Raw genomic sequence first — 19,075 nt, 5'->3', positions numbered from 1 at the left:
CATTATTCCTTTAAATATTTTTTCATCTCCACCCTCTTTTTCCTCTTCTGGGACTCAGATGACATAATGGTAGATATTTTCTTATAGTATTACAGGTCTCTGAGGCTGTTTGTGTGTGTTTGTTGGTTGCTATTTTTTTCTGTCTTTGTTGTTCAGGTTGGGTAATTTCTGTCATTCCTTCAAGTTCATTGATTTGTTCCTCTGTCCACTCCATTCTGCTGTTGAACTCATCCATTGAGCTTTTTATTTTGGTAACTTTATTTTCCAGTTCTAAAATTTCCATTTGGTTCTTCTTAATGTCTTTTATTCTTTGCTGAGCCTTTTAATTTTTTATTTGTTTTAATTATATCTGTAGTTGCTCATTGAGGCATTTTTATGATAAATGCTTTAAAATTCTTGTTGATAAATTTAATATTAGTATCCTCTCTGTGTTGGCATCTGTTGATTGTCTTCTCTTCCTTAAGCTGAAATTCTCCAAGTTGTTGGTTGATGAATTTTTAAAAATGGAAACGTGGGAATTTTGAATATTATGATACCAGAACATGGATCTCATTTAAATTTTCCATTTTAGCAAGCCTCCTCCTCCTATACTACATCAGTGAGAATAGGGGTTCACCAGTTAGAGGTTCAAGTTCCCTACATGGCCACCAAGTAGTGAGAGGTGACAGCGTGCTGGCAGCCCTCACAGCCCTCGCTTGCTCTCGGCACCTCCTCGGCCTCGGCGCCCACTCTGGCCATGCTTGAGGAGCCCTTCAGCCTGCCGCTGCACTGTGGGAGCCCCTCTCTGGGCTGGCCGAGGCTGCAGCTGGCTCCCTCTGCTTGCGGGGAGGTGTGGAGGGAGAGGCGCGGGTGGGAACTGGGGCCAGCACGAGTTCCAGGTGGGCATGGGCTCGGCAGGATGTGGGTGGGGCCAGATAAGGGAATAAAAGCAGGCCGCCCCAGCCAGCAGTGGCAACCTGCTTAGGTCCCCTTCCACACTGTGGAAGCTTTGTTTTTTCGCTCTTTGCAATAAATCTTGCTGCTGCTCTGCCTTTATGAGCTGTAACACTCATCGTGGGTCTGCACTGCCTTTATGAGCTGTAACACTCACTGTGAAGGTATGCAGCTTCACTCCTGAGGCCAGTGAGACCACGAACCCACCAGGAGGAATGAACAACCCTGGACAGGAGGAATGAACAACTCCAGACACGCCACCTTAAGAGCTGTAACACTCACCACAAAGGTCTGCAGCTTCACTCCTGAAGCCAGTGAGATCACGAATCCACCAGAAGCAAGAAACTCTGAACACGTCCGAACATCAGAAGGAATAAACTCCGGACACGCCATCTTTAAGAACTGTAACACTCACCACGAAGGTCCACGGCTTCATTCTTGAAGTCAGTGAGACCAAGAACCCACCAATTTTGGACACAGTAGGAGGTCGGATAAATGGGGCTGTTTCCTGCTGGGGCAGGATGGGAATTCAGCTCCTCACTAGGCCTCTGCTAATACCAATGTCACTGATAGGGGTAGAAGTGCATCCTATAGCTCCCACCTGATCTCCACTGACACTATATTCATTACTGCTTGGTGGTTGTGGGAGTCCTGACTCTCTACTGGACCTCCTCTGATACCACCCAAAAGGTAGGAGCTATGTCCCCTTGCTAACTGGTGGAGGTGAAAGTCCACATTCTTCACATCACATGGTCTCCATGGACACTGCATAGTTACTGTCCAGTAGGGATGAAAGTCCAAACTCCCCAAGATGCCTTCTGTTACACAATCCTGGTGTGTGGGGTAGAGAGGGGTACCTTCTCACATTAGGATGGGGTTTGAAGTGTACACTCCTCATTTGACCCTTGCTCATGGGATTGGGGTTGAGGACACAGTTTCATTTCGTAATGTTTGCCTGAAGAAGACCAGTTATTTTCTAAAAGTTTTCTGTATTGCTAGACTGCCCCCTTTCCTGTCCTTTGACTAGAGAACTCAATTGTATCTTAGACCTTTGTCTGCACCTGTTGGCCTACCTGGGTTGTAGGTTTCTCCAGCACTCAGTCTGGGATATATGAGACAAAAAACAAAACAAAACAAAAACAAAACAAAACAAAACCAGGGAACTCACCATCATGTTGTTTCCTAGATTTCTAAGGTTCTTATCCAATCTGCCTTCTTTTCTTCATATTTCAGGGACTTATGTTTGTTTTCTACATTGTGTGGAATGTTTACTATGTTGAAAGAGAGCAATAGGAAAAGGTGTGTGCACTCCATCGTTCTCTACATGGGCCTTATAAATAAACTCTCACATAATTTAGGGAACCTTGTTTAGATAGTGCAGACATTATATAATATAGTAAATTTCTTTATTTAGTACATGTTAACTCAGAATAAATGGTAATGAAATTAATATGATTCTGCTTTCTCTTCTTTTTTTTTCATTTTGCTCCTCCATCTGATTTTAGTTGGGTGTATTTTTATTCTTAACATCTCAATTGAAGCATTCTAAATTCTAGAATGTACCTTTATACACTTAAACACACTTATTGAATTGTTATATTTAAATAATATGTTTTGACACAGATCTCTCCCATGTACCCCACAAACTTTAATGAGGAAATAAGAGCAGTATACCTCTACTCCGTTGCCTTCTCTGTCTTTCCAGTTTATGCCTTGTTAGCACTATGTTAAAATCTCTACAATTGTTATAATTTATAATATTTATCTTCTATCATGTAGGCATAATTCCCACAATTGTTTTAAACTTAGCCTTAGTTAAGATGAATGTAATGTTTACCAATAGTCTTTTTATCGGATATTTCCCATTTATTATTTAGCTGCTTAAATTTATCTTGCAATTGTTTCTTTAAAATATTTTAAGGCTACTATATTTCCAGCAACTTTTTAAAAAGTGGTTAATTTGCCACCATGTTATATTTGAATAACAGCTAACTGTGTATAAAATACATGTCATATTTTTTCCTCACAAACTTAGTAGGCATTGATTAGCCATATGTTGGCAACGAATATTGCTGTGAGGTAAAAAGTCAGACTGATTTTTCTCATTCTTAAGTAAGCTCATATTTTTCCTTATATCCTCAATGGAGCTTCCCCTTGCCTTTGAGCCATTGTAACTATTATTTCCTGAGATAAAATATATTCATTCAATATGTAGCATCAGATCTTTTATTTCAAAGGAAAAGCTTTGAATATTATATCTGAACATTTTCCTCTTCCAATTATACATTTCTCTCTCATTTCTTTTCCATTTCATTATTTTTACTTTCCTCATTTTTTTTTTTTTTTTACCTGACGGTACTATCAGCAGATTCTGTTCTTCCTTTACCTGCTCCCAATGTGGCCTTCATTTATATGATGTGAGGTTTAATTTTCACTTCCACTTCTTTTTTGACCTCTGCCAGCTTACTTTTTCATTTCCTTTTGTTGTCTTTTCATTTATTCCTTGAACCCCTGTATCTCTGCACTGCACTCACATTTTATAGAGATCACTTTTTCATTACATCCTTTGAATTCTTGGAAAAGATTCTGGTTAATATCTTCATGTGCTCCATAGCAAAACTTTTCTGCTCTTGTTTCATCTGCCTTTTCTTTTTCATATTCCTTTACTCCTTTTTCCTTCTTACAGAATTTGCACTAAAAAAGCAAGGGAAGCTTTGAACAGTTTCATTTTTTGTTTGTAAAACGAGAGAAGTATTTTTTTGTACAAGCTTCATTTTTTAATGCACCAGATATTTCTGGAAGGATAGTGTTGATTTAGGGTTAGAAAAATGATCTCAGCTAGAAGAAAGCCTTCTTCATCCAGAGTGCAGCTCCATATAACGCAAGGTGTGGGATGTATGAATGTGTGTGTGTGTGTGTGTGTGTGTGTGTGTGTGATATTTGTGTGTGTTGAGCTTCTCTTTAGTTGCAAGGCTGCTAAACTACCCACAGATTCCTTTCTGTCCTAGTGCAGAGTTAAAAACATGGTATGTCTGTATAATTCTTGTTTTGTTTTGTTTTGTTTTGTTTTTGCCCAGTTTTCCTCCACTCTAAGATGTTTAGTGGGATTCAGAGAAGTTTCAATAGCCCTCCTATTCACCCAGTTCTTATTTTTCAGGAAAGTGTCCTTAGTTTTGCTCTCTGTGTGTGCTGTGGAGAAGTGGCTGCTCTGCTGGCCCTACTTAAGATCTATAGGGGCCCAGTATTCTCCTGAAAAATCCCTGTTTTCTGAAACTTGACAGCTCTTCTCTCCTTATGATAGTAATAATAAATACTACAATTAGGATAAGAAAATTTTGCAGTTTTCAACAAAGATTGTGTTTTTCTCCTTGTCTCCCATTTTTGTTATAGATTTCAGGGGGCCTCTTCAGTTTCAACCTTCTGATTGAAGGGGATATAAAATTCTGTAGTTCTTATAATTAGACATCTCCAACACAAAATTTTTGGCAGTTTTATAAAAGTTAACAAATGTTATCTGAAAATTTCTTCCCAGTCAAGAGCATGCATAAGTTATTCTTTACTTTTGTTTCCAATTTGTGCTTATCTTCCAGTAAGATATTTTCTATATAGTGCTATGAGAGCAGGTACTTTTTTTTTTTTTTTTTTTTTTGTGACGGAGTCTCGCTCTGTCACCCAGGCTGGAGTGCAGTGGGGCGATCCCGGCTCACTGCAAGCTCCATCTCCCGGGTTCACGCCATTCTCCTGCCTCAGCCTACCGAGTAGCTGGGACTACTGGCACCCACCAGCACACCCCGCTAATTTTTTATATTTTTAGTAGAGGTGGGGTTTCACCGTCTTAGCCAGGATGGTCTCGATCTCCTGACCTCGTGATCCGCTCTCCTCGGCCTCCCACAGTGCTGGGATTACAGGCGTGAGCCGCCGCGCCCGGCCCAGGAGCAGGTACTTTCATGTTATTTGAAAGCCACACTCACAGAAAACGCTTTTGTAAATATTGTCCATATAATGATCTTCGTTGGCACCAAATCTGCTTTCGCAGCTAATTTAGTGCCTGGACAGAGAAGATGACCCTGCCCATTGTTACCTTCCTGACACCTGGTTCCCATTCGGCCAGGTGGACACTGACACACTCCAGTCACTGGGTCACATTGTCCCGAGCCACAGGAACACCAATGAACACAGTTCTACCCATAGTGATCTTCAGGACAAGCTGCAAATAATAGCAAAATAAAACAGAGCAAAACAAAACCAGATTTTTCTTATTAAACATTTTGCCTGACAAGATTTTTTAAAACTTGTGAGATACATGACATTTTCATTTAATCAAATAGGTTTTACTGACTTGCTTTTAGTTTGATTTTTCAATCTGAAAAGTTACTTAGAAATAAAGCAAAACAAGGGACTGTTTAAATTGTTGCTTACATAGAGCCATTTTAGTTGGCGTTAGGAATTTTCAACTAAATATCTAGTGTCAAAAACTTACATATAATATAAATGTCTCTTACAAATTAAGGACCTCAACTGTTCCCAATCTGGATTGTTTTGCTTTGCCATGTGTCTCTGTCTTAGCAAGTGTAAGAGTGTGTGTGTGTGTGTATGTGTCCTATATATATATATATATGCATATGTATATATTATACACATATGCATGTGTATGTATATTACATATATTATGTTATATAGTATATATAGGTATATTATGTGTGCATATATGTTATATAACACATGTAGGAATATTATGTGTATATATATTATGTTATATATGTATGTATAATATATACAACAAATATATATTTATAATATTCTTGAGTATGTTCTCTTAAAGCCCATTCTAGAATTTTAGCTAAAGTTCCTATACATAAATATAAGATTCATTATGCTCATATCTTCAAATATTCATTTGTATATTTGTATTTATTAATTGGTTTGGTTATTTTTTGCAACTTCATTCCGCAAATTCATTGAGATGCTTACCAAAATATATATAAATAAACAAAGATAAAATAAGTATCTGTTGAGAATCACATAAAGGGAAAATGTGGTAATAATATAAAATAAATATCATATTTTTGGGAACATTTAAGAGGTGGGTTGCAAATTTGGCTCTACCCTACTAAGCTGTCAAAGCAAATGGAAAGTGCTCAGGTACAAGATCACAACTTTCTTAAGACCAAAGTACCCCCAATGTTCACAGAAATCACAGCTTTGAAAATGCTTTGGCAGGAGGACATTTCTTCCACCTACTCTCTTTGAAGAACAAATACAAAGGAACCAGACAGAACCTTGCTTAACAACTGTTCGTAGTTTGGCCTTAGTTGAAAGATAACTTGCCACTTGAGGCCTCAGGAGGCACTAACCACTAGGTGTCCGTTGTCTGCTACCTGCAGCCAGGTTTTGTCTTTTCTTTTATTCTCAATACAGCGGAGCACTGAGGCCTGCAGGGCACTTAAACAAAAATTACCCTCCTCCAAAGCAGACAAAGCAACTGACTGACCAGGAAACATAAGCATTTTGGGTGTCTTTAGCACATAACAGTGTAGTACCCTGTCTAGTTAAAAATTTAGCTATCATTCATCCAAATGAAGGAATCTCAAATGAAGATGTTTCACAATCTAGTTTACTTATGTTGAGGTGTGTGTTAAGGCAGTACTTCCATCTTTATTTTAAGATCTGTTGGAGGTACTTTTTTTTTTTTTTTTTTTTGAGACGGAGTCTCGCTGTGTTGCCCAGGCTTGAGTGCAGTGGCACGATCTCAGCTCACTGCAAGTTCTGCCTCCCAGGTTCATGCCATTCTTCTGCCTCAGTCTCCCGAATAGCTGGAACTACAGGCACCTGCCACCATGCCCGGCTAATTTTTTGTATTTTTAGTAGAGACAGGGTTTCACCATGTTAGGCAGGATGGTCTGCATCTCCTGACCTCATGATCTGCCTGCCTCGGCCTCCCAAAGTGCTGGGATTATAGGCATGAGCCACAGCACACGGCCTATTGGAGGTACTTTTTTAATTAATAAGATTACAGAATAAAGCACAAAAACACAAATGTGCAGTTCAATGGATGATCACAAAGTGAACATCCTCATTCGTAACACCCATGTCAAAAATACAGTATTGCCAGAACTGACTTCCCCACAATGCACTTTTCTGCTCATTGCCTGTTTTATCCTCCCTAGAAATTATCATAATCGTGGCTTCATATGTGAGGGTTTCATTCTGACTAACTGTCACCTGAAGGGTCAGAGGAGTCAGAGTGTATGACAATGGGTCGAGTTATTTGGGTTAAACAAAACTATATAAATATTTTTAAAATGGCAGATCTGAAAAAAAAAACAAAAACAAAATATACTTGGTAGCCATATCCTCAGAGTGTCTAAGCCTGTGCATTTGTAAGGACTCTTCCATCCAATGCCTTAAACTTTATGTCAATAGTTGTTTTTGTGATAAGTAGTTAATTTAAGGTCTTTGGCTTTTAGGAAACTGTTTACTTTTTGGTGAGCAGGGAAACCACTTACTTTTGAGCTAGGAAATTGCTGAGCCTAAACGAAATTGTGGAACTTTAGACACTGAGTTTGACATTGTGAACACAGGAATCTTAAGTCTGCTCTGATCTTGGCAAACATATTTTCTAATACTGACTTGAGACTAGCATTGCTGGGGCAAGGGGGGTTATCACCAAAAAGATCTCTTTGGCTACTTTCACTGACTTTAGCTCTCAACCAAACTCCTACATAAATATTCTTCAACCTAGAGTTTAGGTCAGTTTGTGTTTGCTGTTAGTACTGTAAATTAGGAAGTAAAATAATTGCAACAACATTTACTCTTTAGTTGCAGTTCTTAAAAATGCCAGCTCTCAGCTTTAGTACTTTTGCTACCAGTATTGGGCCTTGGAATGATCAGCATATCCACTCCATAATAGGTAAGAATAACTTACTTTGACTTCAGTCAGCCCCAGTGAAGCCAGGACGGAAGATACAGGTGCCAATCATGGTGTCACAGATGCCACAGTTAGGCACTTACACATCTTTTGGCAATATGGACTATACGTGCCTTTCGGGTGTCCTGTTAAAGGAGAACAAAACCGTATGGGGTATTGTAACTTACAGCAATCAATGTTTAAATTCACACCAGTAGACATGTGGTTAACTCAACATTCCAATTTCTACTGGCATTTTCAATCACTTTCAAGCTGTTGATTCAATGCATGGAGTTATCTGAGGATATGAGATGATACAGATAATTATTAGTATTTGATGCTGCCCCTTAATAAGGTATGACTTAACTTTGTGCTTCCTTGGGAATCTACCTACTTTTAAAAAATGCTTAGGAGACAATTCACTGAACAAGGCTATCTAATTTCAACCCAGATAAGTTCATTATTTTAAATATTTAAGTGCTAAGCTTGTCTTGTCTGGAATTATCTGGGTTTAATACATGTAAGAATTCAAAAAGAAACCAAATATAGAGGATGCCTCTTCATTTTCTGTTAGTTTTTCAATTTTCTACTTTCATATCCAGGGAGGTACGGCCTACTATGATGATACTGTGTAAGAGATAAATAATGGCCAAAGAATGGTTTTTGTTGAGAATCAAAATTTTACAATCCCCACGTATATCCTATCTCGAAACCCAAAATTCTCATCTTGAGTCTCAGATTTGCTTATAGACTCAAAGAGTGGCTGCTTCTTTCCTCCCTTTTCATTCCAGTTAAAAATGAAATTTTCCATTATGGAGATGGAAAGCAAACACTTTAAAACTGTTCATGCCAAAGGTTATTAATCTGTACAGCTGTTGCATTTCTTTATTGCTTTCTGTGAAGAACAACGGATTTACTTTATATTCTCTCCTGTCGTTTCCTCCCATCAAGGGATATCAGTTTTCATAGCTAATTGCCCTTTCTCTTGTCCACAGAATTTTTTTTAGTCCTCCCAAGTAGTTCTTTTTCTCTCTCTTATAACAATTTGAGTGTACTAAAAACAAAATCAGTGAGTGTACCTAAAAACAAAATTAGTGATTTTTTTAAAAAAGTCCCCATCACCTTCTCTTCTACCATTCACCAAGATACAAAATGCTTCTTTCACATCCATTTGGGTCAGTTTTGAGAACGTAAGTATTTACAGTTTTTATTAAGTTACTAATATAGTAAAATAAATGTGATGCTGAAAAAGAATATTTGGTTGCTTGAGATTAGAGAAAAATGCATGAAACAAGCTGAAAATATGGCAGTTGAAACCTTAAGGTCTGATGTATACTGCTGGCATGTCGCTTTCAAAAAAGGAGGTTAAATTAGTAAGAGTTGACTGGTATAGAAAACTCTGCAATGGTATTACTGTGAAAGGAAAGATAACATGAATTTCTACGCAAGTAAGGAAAGCAGCAACACAACAAACAGTGAAACTTGTGTTGTAATGGAGGGAAATGTTACACTTTAGATATAATCACAAGTATCAAAGAATCAGTATCTCAGTTGAAAGGAAAAAACAGCTTGTGCAATTGATGAATTTAAATAACTGATATAGGTGAAGGTCTAGATTTTGAGATAATTTCCATGTGAATCAGTTACTTAGAAAACATAATTTTCCTCTGATATGAACTTATTTTCCAAACTTTCTTAATGATGGTTTTATATTTGATAGAATCACCCTTTGTTGTTCTTTCTTCATATATGTATGTATATATATGTGTGTGTGTGTGTGTGCGTGTGTGTATATATATATATATATTTGAACATCATCTGATTTTTAGCCTTCAACTTAATTATACTTTTGAAATCCGGAAACTGAACTTGATGAAATTAACCTACTAATGAGTGAGCCATCTGTTTGAAAAACAGTATCTGTACTAATCTCTTAGTCCCAAAACTCATTAAATTTGTATCAAGAGTATGATATGTGTTTATAGATGTGCCAATGATTTTTTTTTCCAAGCGTAAATTATTTTATTGACAATTTCACTTTCCTATCCAATTCTGTGGTATGTGAAGTTTGAATTCTGGAATCACGCACACAGCACTTGCTCAAATGTTCGCTAAATTTAACAAGAAAACACACACACAGGACACAATGATTTTTATTTGGCTCGTCCCTTCCCTCATTTCCTAAATCCATTTTGATCTTTACTTGGCCTTTACTCTATCCTTTACAATTATTTCTACCTGGAAATTTTGTATTTCTGGCAAGTTGTGTTTAGTTATTTTCCATTATAAGGTGACTATCTTTTCCCATCCTTGCGCATTTCCTTCTCTTGAATTCTCATTCCAAGAAGAAGCTTGGATGGGAATTTACAGTTCTGATTTATTTAAATATTAAAGGTTAAAAGCCAAACCCCTTTGCTACTGTATAATATTATTATGTGAACGGCCTTTGGTACTATCATTAGAAACTTAAACAAGGCTATGACTGCACCCTGACGCACGTAGCTCTCAAGAAATGAAAAGCATGAATCTGTTTTCCACAGAGTCTGTTTTCTTTGTATTTGACCAGGTTACTCAGATACACCAGCCATTGTTATGCTGTTTGGCTTTATTCTTAAAAGGAGACACTGACATTTGGTCTGTCTGAATTTTTATTGCTATGAGCAATAGCATTAAAACTCAACTTCTGTGAATGTCTTGATATCTTTCTCTTGGCACTGGTGACTAATGTGTGGCCAATGCTTCTCGAAGCATTCTATACTAAGTGTGGGGTGTTCTTATGAATACTGTTAAAAGAAGTGACCATAGTTATAGAGGACTCTAATGCCTTAAATATCCTCAAAGAGAGTGACTGTAAATAACACGTATTGCATACGGGTTGGAGAAATAAAAGGTTTCCAGGGTCTGTGGTCACTTTAAAACCTCTTATTGGTCATAAAATACATAGCACTATGAGTTTACATCTAAGAGGAATTGTTGTTTTTCCTACTTGCTATCCACAAGTTAGGACTGACTCATCTATCCTCTGAATTATGAACAAGTGATGAGATTCTACTGTAAGTTCGTCTGCTTCCTCTGACCTCTGCTGAGAGAAAAATTTGATTCTCCATTCCGAACTTGAGAACATGAAAGCCCAGTTGTTCTTGGCTGCTGAAAGTTTTGTTTTTAAGCCAGCTACACCTTTTATGGATATTTTCTTGAATCTTTTTTCATAGTCCTGTAATTATAGTGGATGTTGCCAAGGAATCCTTGCAGCCACATCCAACCACGTGTTGCCTGGAAATAAGCCAATTTGACTAGTCAGGGAGCAGTTCCCTGACTCAGCCAGCCTCACTTTTTATGAGGTAAAGCTACCCTCCTTCAACTAAAGGTAGCTTGCCTTCTGAAATAAAAGTGCAACCCAGTTACGTGGAACTTGATATTATTTTATTAAGACAAAACATCCTTGATATAAAGAAGAAATTATTTCTGAGACATTTGAATCAAATGTAGGAAATAACTTTCTTTCTTCCAATACAAGGATGCTTGAAATTTGCAATAACCAAAAACTAATAGAAATTGATTAATTTTATATTTTAGTTCTTCATTTTAAGTTTGAATAACTTCAGTGGTTATAGACTCCAAGCAATCAGTAATTGAAACCATTTTCATACATGCTTAATTGTGTTTTTAGCTGGTAATGTTTAACATTAGGAAAAAATAGGGAAGTAATATTCAAAATATATATTCAATGGCTTATAAAAAACTAAAATCAATAGCTTGACTAGGAGTCTATATTTTTGGTTCGAGGAGAAAAATCCCCAAATTATTCATATCCTTGTAGAATTACGAAAGTAAAAGGAATCCGCTATACGAGTGACTAGGGAGGAAAGAGAGCAGCAGTTGACAAGTTGGGGGGAAAAATTAAATCTATAAAAAGTACATTATAAATAATTACAAGCTTAAAAAATAAGTAGCTGGCTGAACATTTTAACATGCTCCTTGGGACTTTTTTTGTGCATTCTTCTATAACCATTTTCAATGTTAAAATATCCTTAAAAAATCAATGTAAGGTGTTTGGTCTAGGGACTATTCTTTTTTATTACACAGTAAGGAGCCAACTGGCATCTGGTCATTTAAGCTAGTCATCATTTTCATTCCAGAATAACAATTTGCTTAATTTAATTGTTCCTAAGCAGACCTTGGAATTAACTGACTTTGTGAATCACTTGAAATTTATAGTAGTTTGTTGTATGTTGATTTATAATAATAAGTCTATGTTTTCTCATTTTTTCTTTTTTTTTATCTCTTTCTTTTCATGTTGGATATTTTTGAAGAACTTGGGGATATTTTGAATAGAAAAAGCAAAATAGAAGAATAAGTTACAAAAAAAGTATATGTTTTCAACTATTCAAATATAAATTCTAACAGAATTTGCTGTGAATTAGCAGCTTGAATTAACATTTGCCCTTTGGTATTCTGAGTGATGACCCACCCTACCAGTGCCTCCTCAATAAATTACAGCTGAGCACAGAACACACACACACACACACACACACACACACACACACACACACAGAGAGAAGACAGTGGTTTCCATGGTAGCCAGGCAGACAGGTGCATCTCCCTGTGACTAGGTGACAGTCCTCATTCTTGACTTAACACTGACATACCTGGTTACAGTCCTTTCTATATGTGCCTGGTGGACAAACTAAGGGGAAGAGGAAATGTAAGCCCAATGAATTAAATTTGTCTGTGTAAATATAGCTCTAAAAGTGAAAGCAGGGAAAAATTTATTAAATAAGACCATTGCCTACAGAAGTGTGCTGCCCTTTGGGATTTAGGTTTCATTAAATTTATTTGGGGATTACTTCACTGTTTGATTTTGTTTTGTTCAGTCAATTTGTGACCGACTGTCAAGGGCCGGTTGCAATTTTCTTGTCACAGAAAAAAATCATACGGTAATGTCAGGTAAAATCAACTAAAATAATAGTATAATTCATGAGGGACCACATATCTGGATAAAGATTTTTTTTTTTTTCTAGTGCAGCCAGTTTAAACTCTCAAGGTTGTTTCTCTTTGCACATTAGCATGCATTGTATTTGTGTCACCTGTCAGCCACTCCGCTGGGTTCTGCTGTTTTCTTTTTACAGACTGTGCAATGAAAGCTTCCCTCCAATTTTTAAATAACGTCATGACAAAAAAAAAAAGGGTTTCTGGGTATTTTTTCAGCAATAAAATGAAGTCAAGTACACATTTTGAGTTTCATGGTTGTGTCTTCATGAGAATTCAAACAAATTCAGTGAAACAAATCAACCAAATTGGTATTTAGGTCCCACAGACCTAAAATTGAATAATAATCATTAGACCAACCATCTTATTACCTTGGTGCTTAGCATCAGGAGTACCTGAAAGAATTAATGTTATTGTTTTGTTCACTGCATCCATGTTTTTGTTTACTGTTCTTGTATGCCTATGGTGTCTCTTGTATTCTTAGCATCCAGTATCCTTAATAATATTTAATCTTACAGCTTTAAGTAAAAATAATAGCAGTTTAGAAATTCCATCGGTTGCTTGCTTAGTATTAAAAACAAAGCGATAGATGAAACACCGGGTGATTAAGGCAAAAAAAATTCTCTTTTTTTCTCCCATTCTTGATTGGAACATGCACAAATATAAGAGCATTAGGTGGACTCTGACTCAATATCTGAATGGTTATTTTTATAATCTGCTCTTAGGCTAGACATCTTTTTATCTAAGAGTCACTAATTGTTCAAATATTTATCAATAAAGTATTCATCCTGAACTTGCCAGATACACCAAAAAGTACACCACGTGGCTTTACTGTCTGGAAAGTTTGGTTGATAAGTGGCTAACAAGAGAACTGACCGTGCTATTTCTGAGGCAGCTGGGAGTGGATGCACGTGATGTTCTTACTTCCTCTATCTCATTGTCATTAAACTCATGAGGGCATCAGCTACATTCCACTGTGACTTGATGAAAGGAACTACCTCATGGGAGGTTTCTAACATGAAAGGCCAGTAAACAATAATTAAAAAAATAGAAATATGTTTCATTAGAGGCTTCTGAAAGCTTTAGAAACCAAGAGCTGAAGTTATTACAAATTCTTCCTATCATTGGGAAGATCTGTTTTTGCCACAGGATACATGAGCATAAAACTTGATCTTTCCATAGCAAATATGCCCACAAAACACTGTGCTCTGAGGATACTAATGATACTGAAAAGCGAAAGTGGCTGTGCTGAACACAATAGGGTTTGTGTAATAAATGCTAGTATTCCAATCTATTTAGCCATTCCCCAACTTGAGGTATGGAGCCCAGTGGCATAGGGCTTTGAAGGAAGGGACGTTTGGGCTGGTGTGTTTTGAGAGAGAGAGGGCTGTCGTGTAAATTGTGCTGGTCTGAAAGTACCCAGTAAAGACTGTGTGGTCCAAAGGAAATTGCAGGAACTTGGGTTAGGCAGGCCCAACACTGCCATTGACCTGATCTCTGGTATTAAAGTTATTTGAGCTCTAATACTCTCAGTTTTCTATTCTATAAAGTGAGATTAATAGAAGCTATCTTACAGATTTTTATGAGGAGTAACACAGTTGAAATAGTAACATATAGGAATCTCATAGTGCCTCAACAAAATTTATCTCCTTTCCATGAAAACCTTTATATTTAAAAATCAGTATCAACTGTTCAACAAAGGTGCTGTATATGGACAAGCAACATAGGAAACATCAGCAAAATTATTGAGAAAAATTGTTTAACATTTAAAGACCATCTTTACATGTATCTGCTATTTAGAGAAAATTATTTCTTAAAAACGAACACTGAAATTACTTGATGTAAAGTTTCAGAAACACATGTAAATAAAATTTATCCATATTCTCATTAATTCCCTGTGTCTGGTGCTTTATGAAACTATTCACACATGTTAATCACTTCTTCATACCAAAAGGAGCCCAGGCACATCTTTAGCTTTGAGTTGAAATATAGAGGAATCAAAGTTGTAGAATATAGGAATAATTTACTCCTAAGCCATTTGACCTCTCAGTGCTCTTACAGTCAGTTCTCAAGTGGATTTTCAAACCTTACTGAAGGAATTTACAATTTGTTTTGCAAAGCAATAAAATGAAAATGAAAATAAAGACATAAAAGCAAGAAAAAACATTCTGAATGTTACCCAAAACTAATTTTTGAGAATACAGTATTTCTTATATTAGATAGCCATCATGAAAATTGTCCATCAATTATTACCCAACTAAATACTAATGACTTTGAGACTTCAGAGGAAATCAAAGCCTGATAGCTTCATGTTCTCTGCAAGAGATGGTAAGTAACAAAAACAATCACTCTTGTCAGTTTATTGTCTCATGCTTCTAGATGGACTGCATTGTAATGCAGTTTCAGTCAATCTTACAAGACATGCAGAATTCTCAATCTTTTCATTCAGCCAAGAAATATTCTCTGAATATCTACTATGTGCTAGGTTCACAACAGGGAGCAAAACCAGACATGATTCTTCTACCCTTTAAGCTTGTAATAGTGAAGAGAAACACGATTAAATAATCATTCAAATAAATACCTAATTTAAACAAGTAACAAGGGTGCAGGGTGCCATGAGGAAAATAGCATCAGGGACCCCAATTTAGACTGGCAGGGGTGAGATGGAGGCGTTTAGTTCCAGATATTCTCTCTGAGGAGATCATTATTTCACTGACATCTAAAACACTAGATAGAGTGTAAAAGTATACATAGAGATGGGCCGGTCGCGGCGGCTCACGCCTGTAATCCCAGCACTTTGAGAGGCTGAGGCGGGCAGATCATGAGGTCAGGAGATCGAGACCATCCTGGCTAACACGGTGAAACCCCGTCTTTACTAAAAAATACAAAAAATTAGCCGGGCGTGGTGGTGGTCGCATGTAGTCCCAGCTACTCGGGAGGCTGAGGCAGGAGAATGGTGTAAACTCAGGAGGCAGAGCTTGCAGTGAGCCGAGATCGTGCCACTGCACTCCAGCCTGGGTGACAGAGCGAGACTTGTCTCAAAAAAAAAAAAAAAAAAAGTATACATAGAGATAAGCGGAAGAGGAGGAAGAAAGAGTAGGGAGGAGGAAACAATTCCAGAGGGAAAACACTGGGTACATAGGAGTTACTGGTATGATTCTTAAGGATACATTGGCAAAGGTATATGCATGTTAGACAATGATCAACTTACATTGTTATAAACATTTTTTGGGGTCTTCTTAAATTATTTTTATTTTTTCAACATTAGAGAAAAAACTTTATTAATCAAATGACAACATTTTTTCAGCAGGCTCAAATTAAGCAAAACTCTGTAGAATGTACACCAATTTTAGTGATGTTCTATCAAAAAGCAGAATGAATTATAATTATGATAATATTTTAGCATATTATCAGAACTCCACCTGCAGGAATTCCCATGTGTAGTGGCAATATTTTTTTTTATTATTTTGTTTTTTATTTCAATAGGTTTTTGGGGAACAGGTGCTGTTTGGTTGCATGAATAATTTCTTTAGTGGTAATTTCTTATAAACATTTCTGTATCAGTGTCCTATGGATGCTGTGACAAATTACCACTAATATGTATTTATAATTTAGTGTCTTTAAACAATATAAATATATTATCTCACGATGCTGAAGGTCAGAAATATAAATCAAGTTATTGGGGAGGACTATGTTCCTTCTGGAGGCTTGAGGGGAGAATCAATTTTCTTGCTTTTTCCAGTGTCTAGAAGCCACTGACATTCCTTAGCTTGTGACATATTCCTCCATCTTTGAACCCAGCAGCTTAGCTTCTCTCTTCTCTAATCTCCTTATAAAAACTTTCACAATCACATCGGGCCTACTCAAATAATCCAGGAAAATCTCCCCGTTTCACGATGCTTAACTTGATCACATTTGCAAAGTCCCTTTTGCTATGTAAGGTAATGTATTCACATTCCGGGAATTAGGACATGGGCATCTTGAGGGGCCATTATTCAGCCTGCCATGATCTCTGTATTCTCAACTATTTTAAGTAGCTTCTGATTCATCTCTTAGAGACCATGTTATCATGTAGGGTAGTGTTCTTAACAATAGCCTGATGTACAGCTCTTTATAGACATGAATACAAATATGATATTTTTAAAAACTATGTGACATGAAACTACATGGACAAATTACGACCAATTATTTTTAAAATTTTACTTAGTTGATGGATGCAAAAGAAAAGTTTTAATACAATGTCACATTGAAAAGGACTTAAGATTCTTGGGATAAGGTCAGGAGCCAATAAACATTTTGAAAGCAGCTTGAGACTTCCAGAGACATGTAAAAGGAAACTCAGAAAGAAGACTTGTGGATTAAAAAGAAAAACTTCCCAAGGTAAAACTTAGAGAAATGAAGGACTAACTGTAGATCACAGTAGAAGTCTGTAGACCAGAAACTACTTGCCTCCTTTAGTGGTCTATATAACATTACTGCCCTGTTTTTTTAAAAAAAGACTTTAAGGGCACCCCACTTTTTAGATAACAGCATGTGCCTTTTGCATGAAGTCTTCTTTAAGCAGTTGCTATTGTGCATATAATATGATAAGCAAACATTAAATCACTTGCACGAATGACCTGGCCAATAAGTGACAAAACCAGGAACAGAACCAGGTTACTCTCAGAAATGGGCTCTGAGCTTTTTCTACTCTCTCAGGGCTTCTTCTTAGGAAGTGAGAGGTACAGTATTATATAACCTTGAAGAGATCACAAAGGCAGATAACAGGCAAAGTTGTGGTTTAACTTGCTGGGTAGGAAAATCAGCCTGATTTCTTATTCATCTTGTTTACTAATTAGCCATCCAGGCCACTGGAATAACTGGTCAAACAAGTTTGAAGTAATGTAGCTGATACTTCTTCCTAGTTAAAATCATTCTGGGCAACTAAATGGCCACAAAACCTCTACTGATAGCATCTGTATAGATTTAAGGTATTTCTCCATATTAAAGGTATATTTTACTCTGAATTAATCAGTTAATGTACTAAAAAATAAGAATGAATAGATAGTGACTGTTTTGATTTAGGTAGAACATAAATATTTTGACTATGAAGATATAACCTAAATATAGGTAAATACCCCAAAAAATTGGAAAGGGAAAATTTATTGTTTTGATTTGTTGACTTCTCAGTAATTTCACTGATTTTCATTAAAAATTGAGGATCAGCTTTGCTAAGATTCATGTTGAGACAAAGTCAACTAGAGAAAGAAATTAGTTAATCTTCATAAATATTGTACCTTGCCTAGTTATAAACTGTAGGGTAAATTTTCTAATTGTACTTTATGCTTCTGAGAAATAATAATTATTTTCTTCAAGGTGACTTCTGAAAGGTGATTACTTTTCCATCAAATTTAAAGACAAATGAGATATTAACTAGAGAATTTAAATAATATATCCTTATTGAATTATTTTATCTATGGCTTTATCTAATATTGCCAATGAACAATATTTCTAGCTGGCAAATATTTTATGCAATGGCATACAGACATAGTACATATAAGAAAATGCAATGAATTGACTTTTTGTTAAATTAGGACTGTTTTAGCATTTGACATGGCATGGAATGTCTTACTACCACCTCGTAGTAAGACCCTGTTCAGCCTGGCAAGAAGATACATTGTGGAATCTAAGATCACATTCCCTCCACTGTGGCAATTACAAACTCCGTGGCCATATATACCAGCACAATGTCTCTAATAAGCTAAATAAGCATATGCAGAAAGAAAAGTGTTTTGGTTTATTAAAAGAACTATCCAACACCCTGCCAGTTAAAAAAAAAAAAGCCTATGGCCTTCATGATGGGCAGAGGGGTGTATTCAAATTTCATTTAATACTTTGCTTTCCACAAATTGGGATTGACCTTTTGTGGTTTATGACAGCATTTTTTGCTCAGGTCTTTATCAAAGGCCTGGAACCACCGGGGTGATAGATCAGCTGTCATCCACCCGTTCCTCAGAATGTCTTTGTATTAAACTAATGGTCCAGCAGAGCAGCCAGTCTGACAGGTAGGTTATTTATTTGCAATCTGGTAAAAGAACCGACAACTTCATTGTTTTAATTGTTCATTTTTCATCGGTTGATGCATTAGCTCACCCGGATCTTTATGCCTCAGTCAGAGAATAAATACATGGGAGTCAGGACACCAGAATGACTGGGTCCCTCTTAAAGTTCAAGAAGCTGCAGATAGCCTCAGTGCTAGCTGTGATT

The 19,075-nt window shown here is 36.6% G+C and overlaps 1 protein-coding gene across 1 annotated transcript in view; it reads right to left on the bottom strand.

Moving 5' to 3' along the window:
- Positions 1-7,908: 7,908 nt before the first annotated feature.
- Positions 7,909-19,075, bottom strand: part of LOC134732839 (EGF-like and EMI domain-containing protein 1) — a 633,219-nt gene continuing 622,052 nt past the window's right edge. Inside the window, 1 exon segment of the mRNA XM_063619963.1 lies at positions 7,909-7,986. Coding sequence (XP_063476033.1) covers positions 7,985-7,986 — 2 coding nt within the window. The 3' untranslated portion in view covers positions 7,909-7,984.

Source organism: Symphalangus syndactylus, chromosome 17, assembly GCF_028878055.3.
Source record: "Symphalangus syndactylus isolate Jambi chromosome 17, NHGRI_mSymSyn1-v2.1_pri, whole genome shotgun sequence".
In the NCBI taxonomy this organism is placed as follows: Eukaryota; Metazoa; Chordata; class Mammalia; order Primates; family Hylobatidae; genus Symphalangus; species Symphalangus syndactylus.
This window is presented reverse-complemented; position numbering and strand designations above follow the sequence as displayed.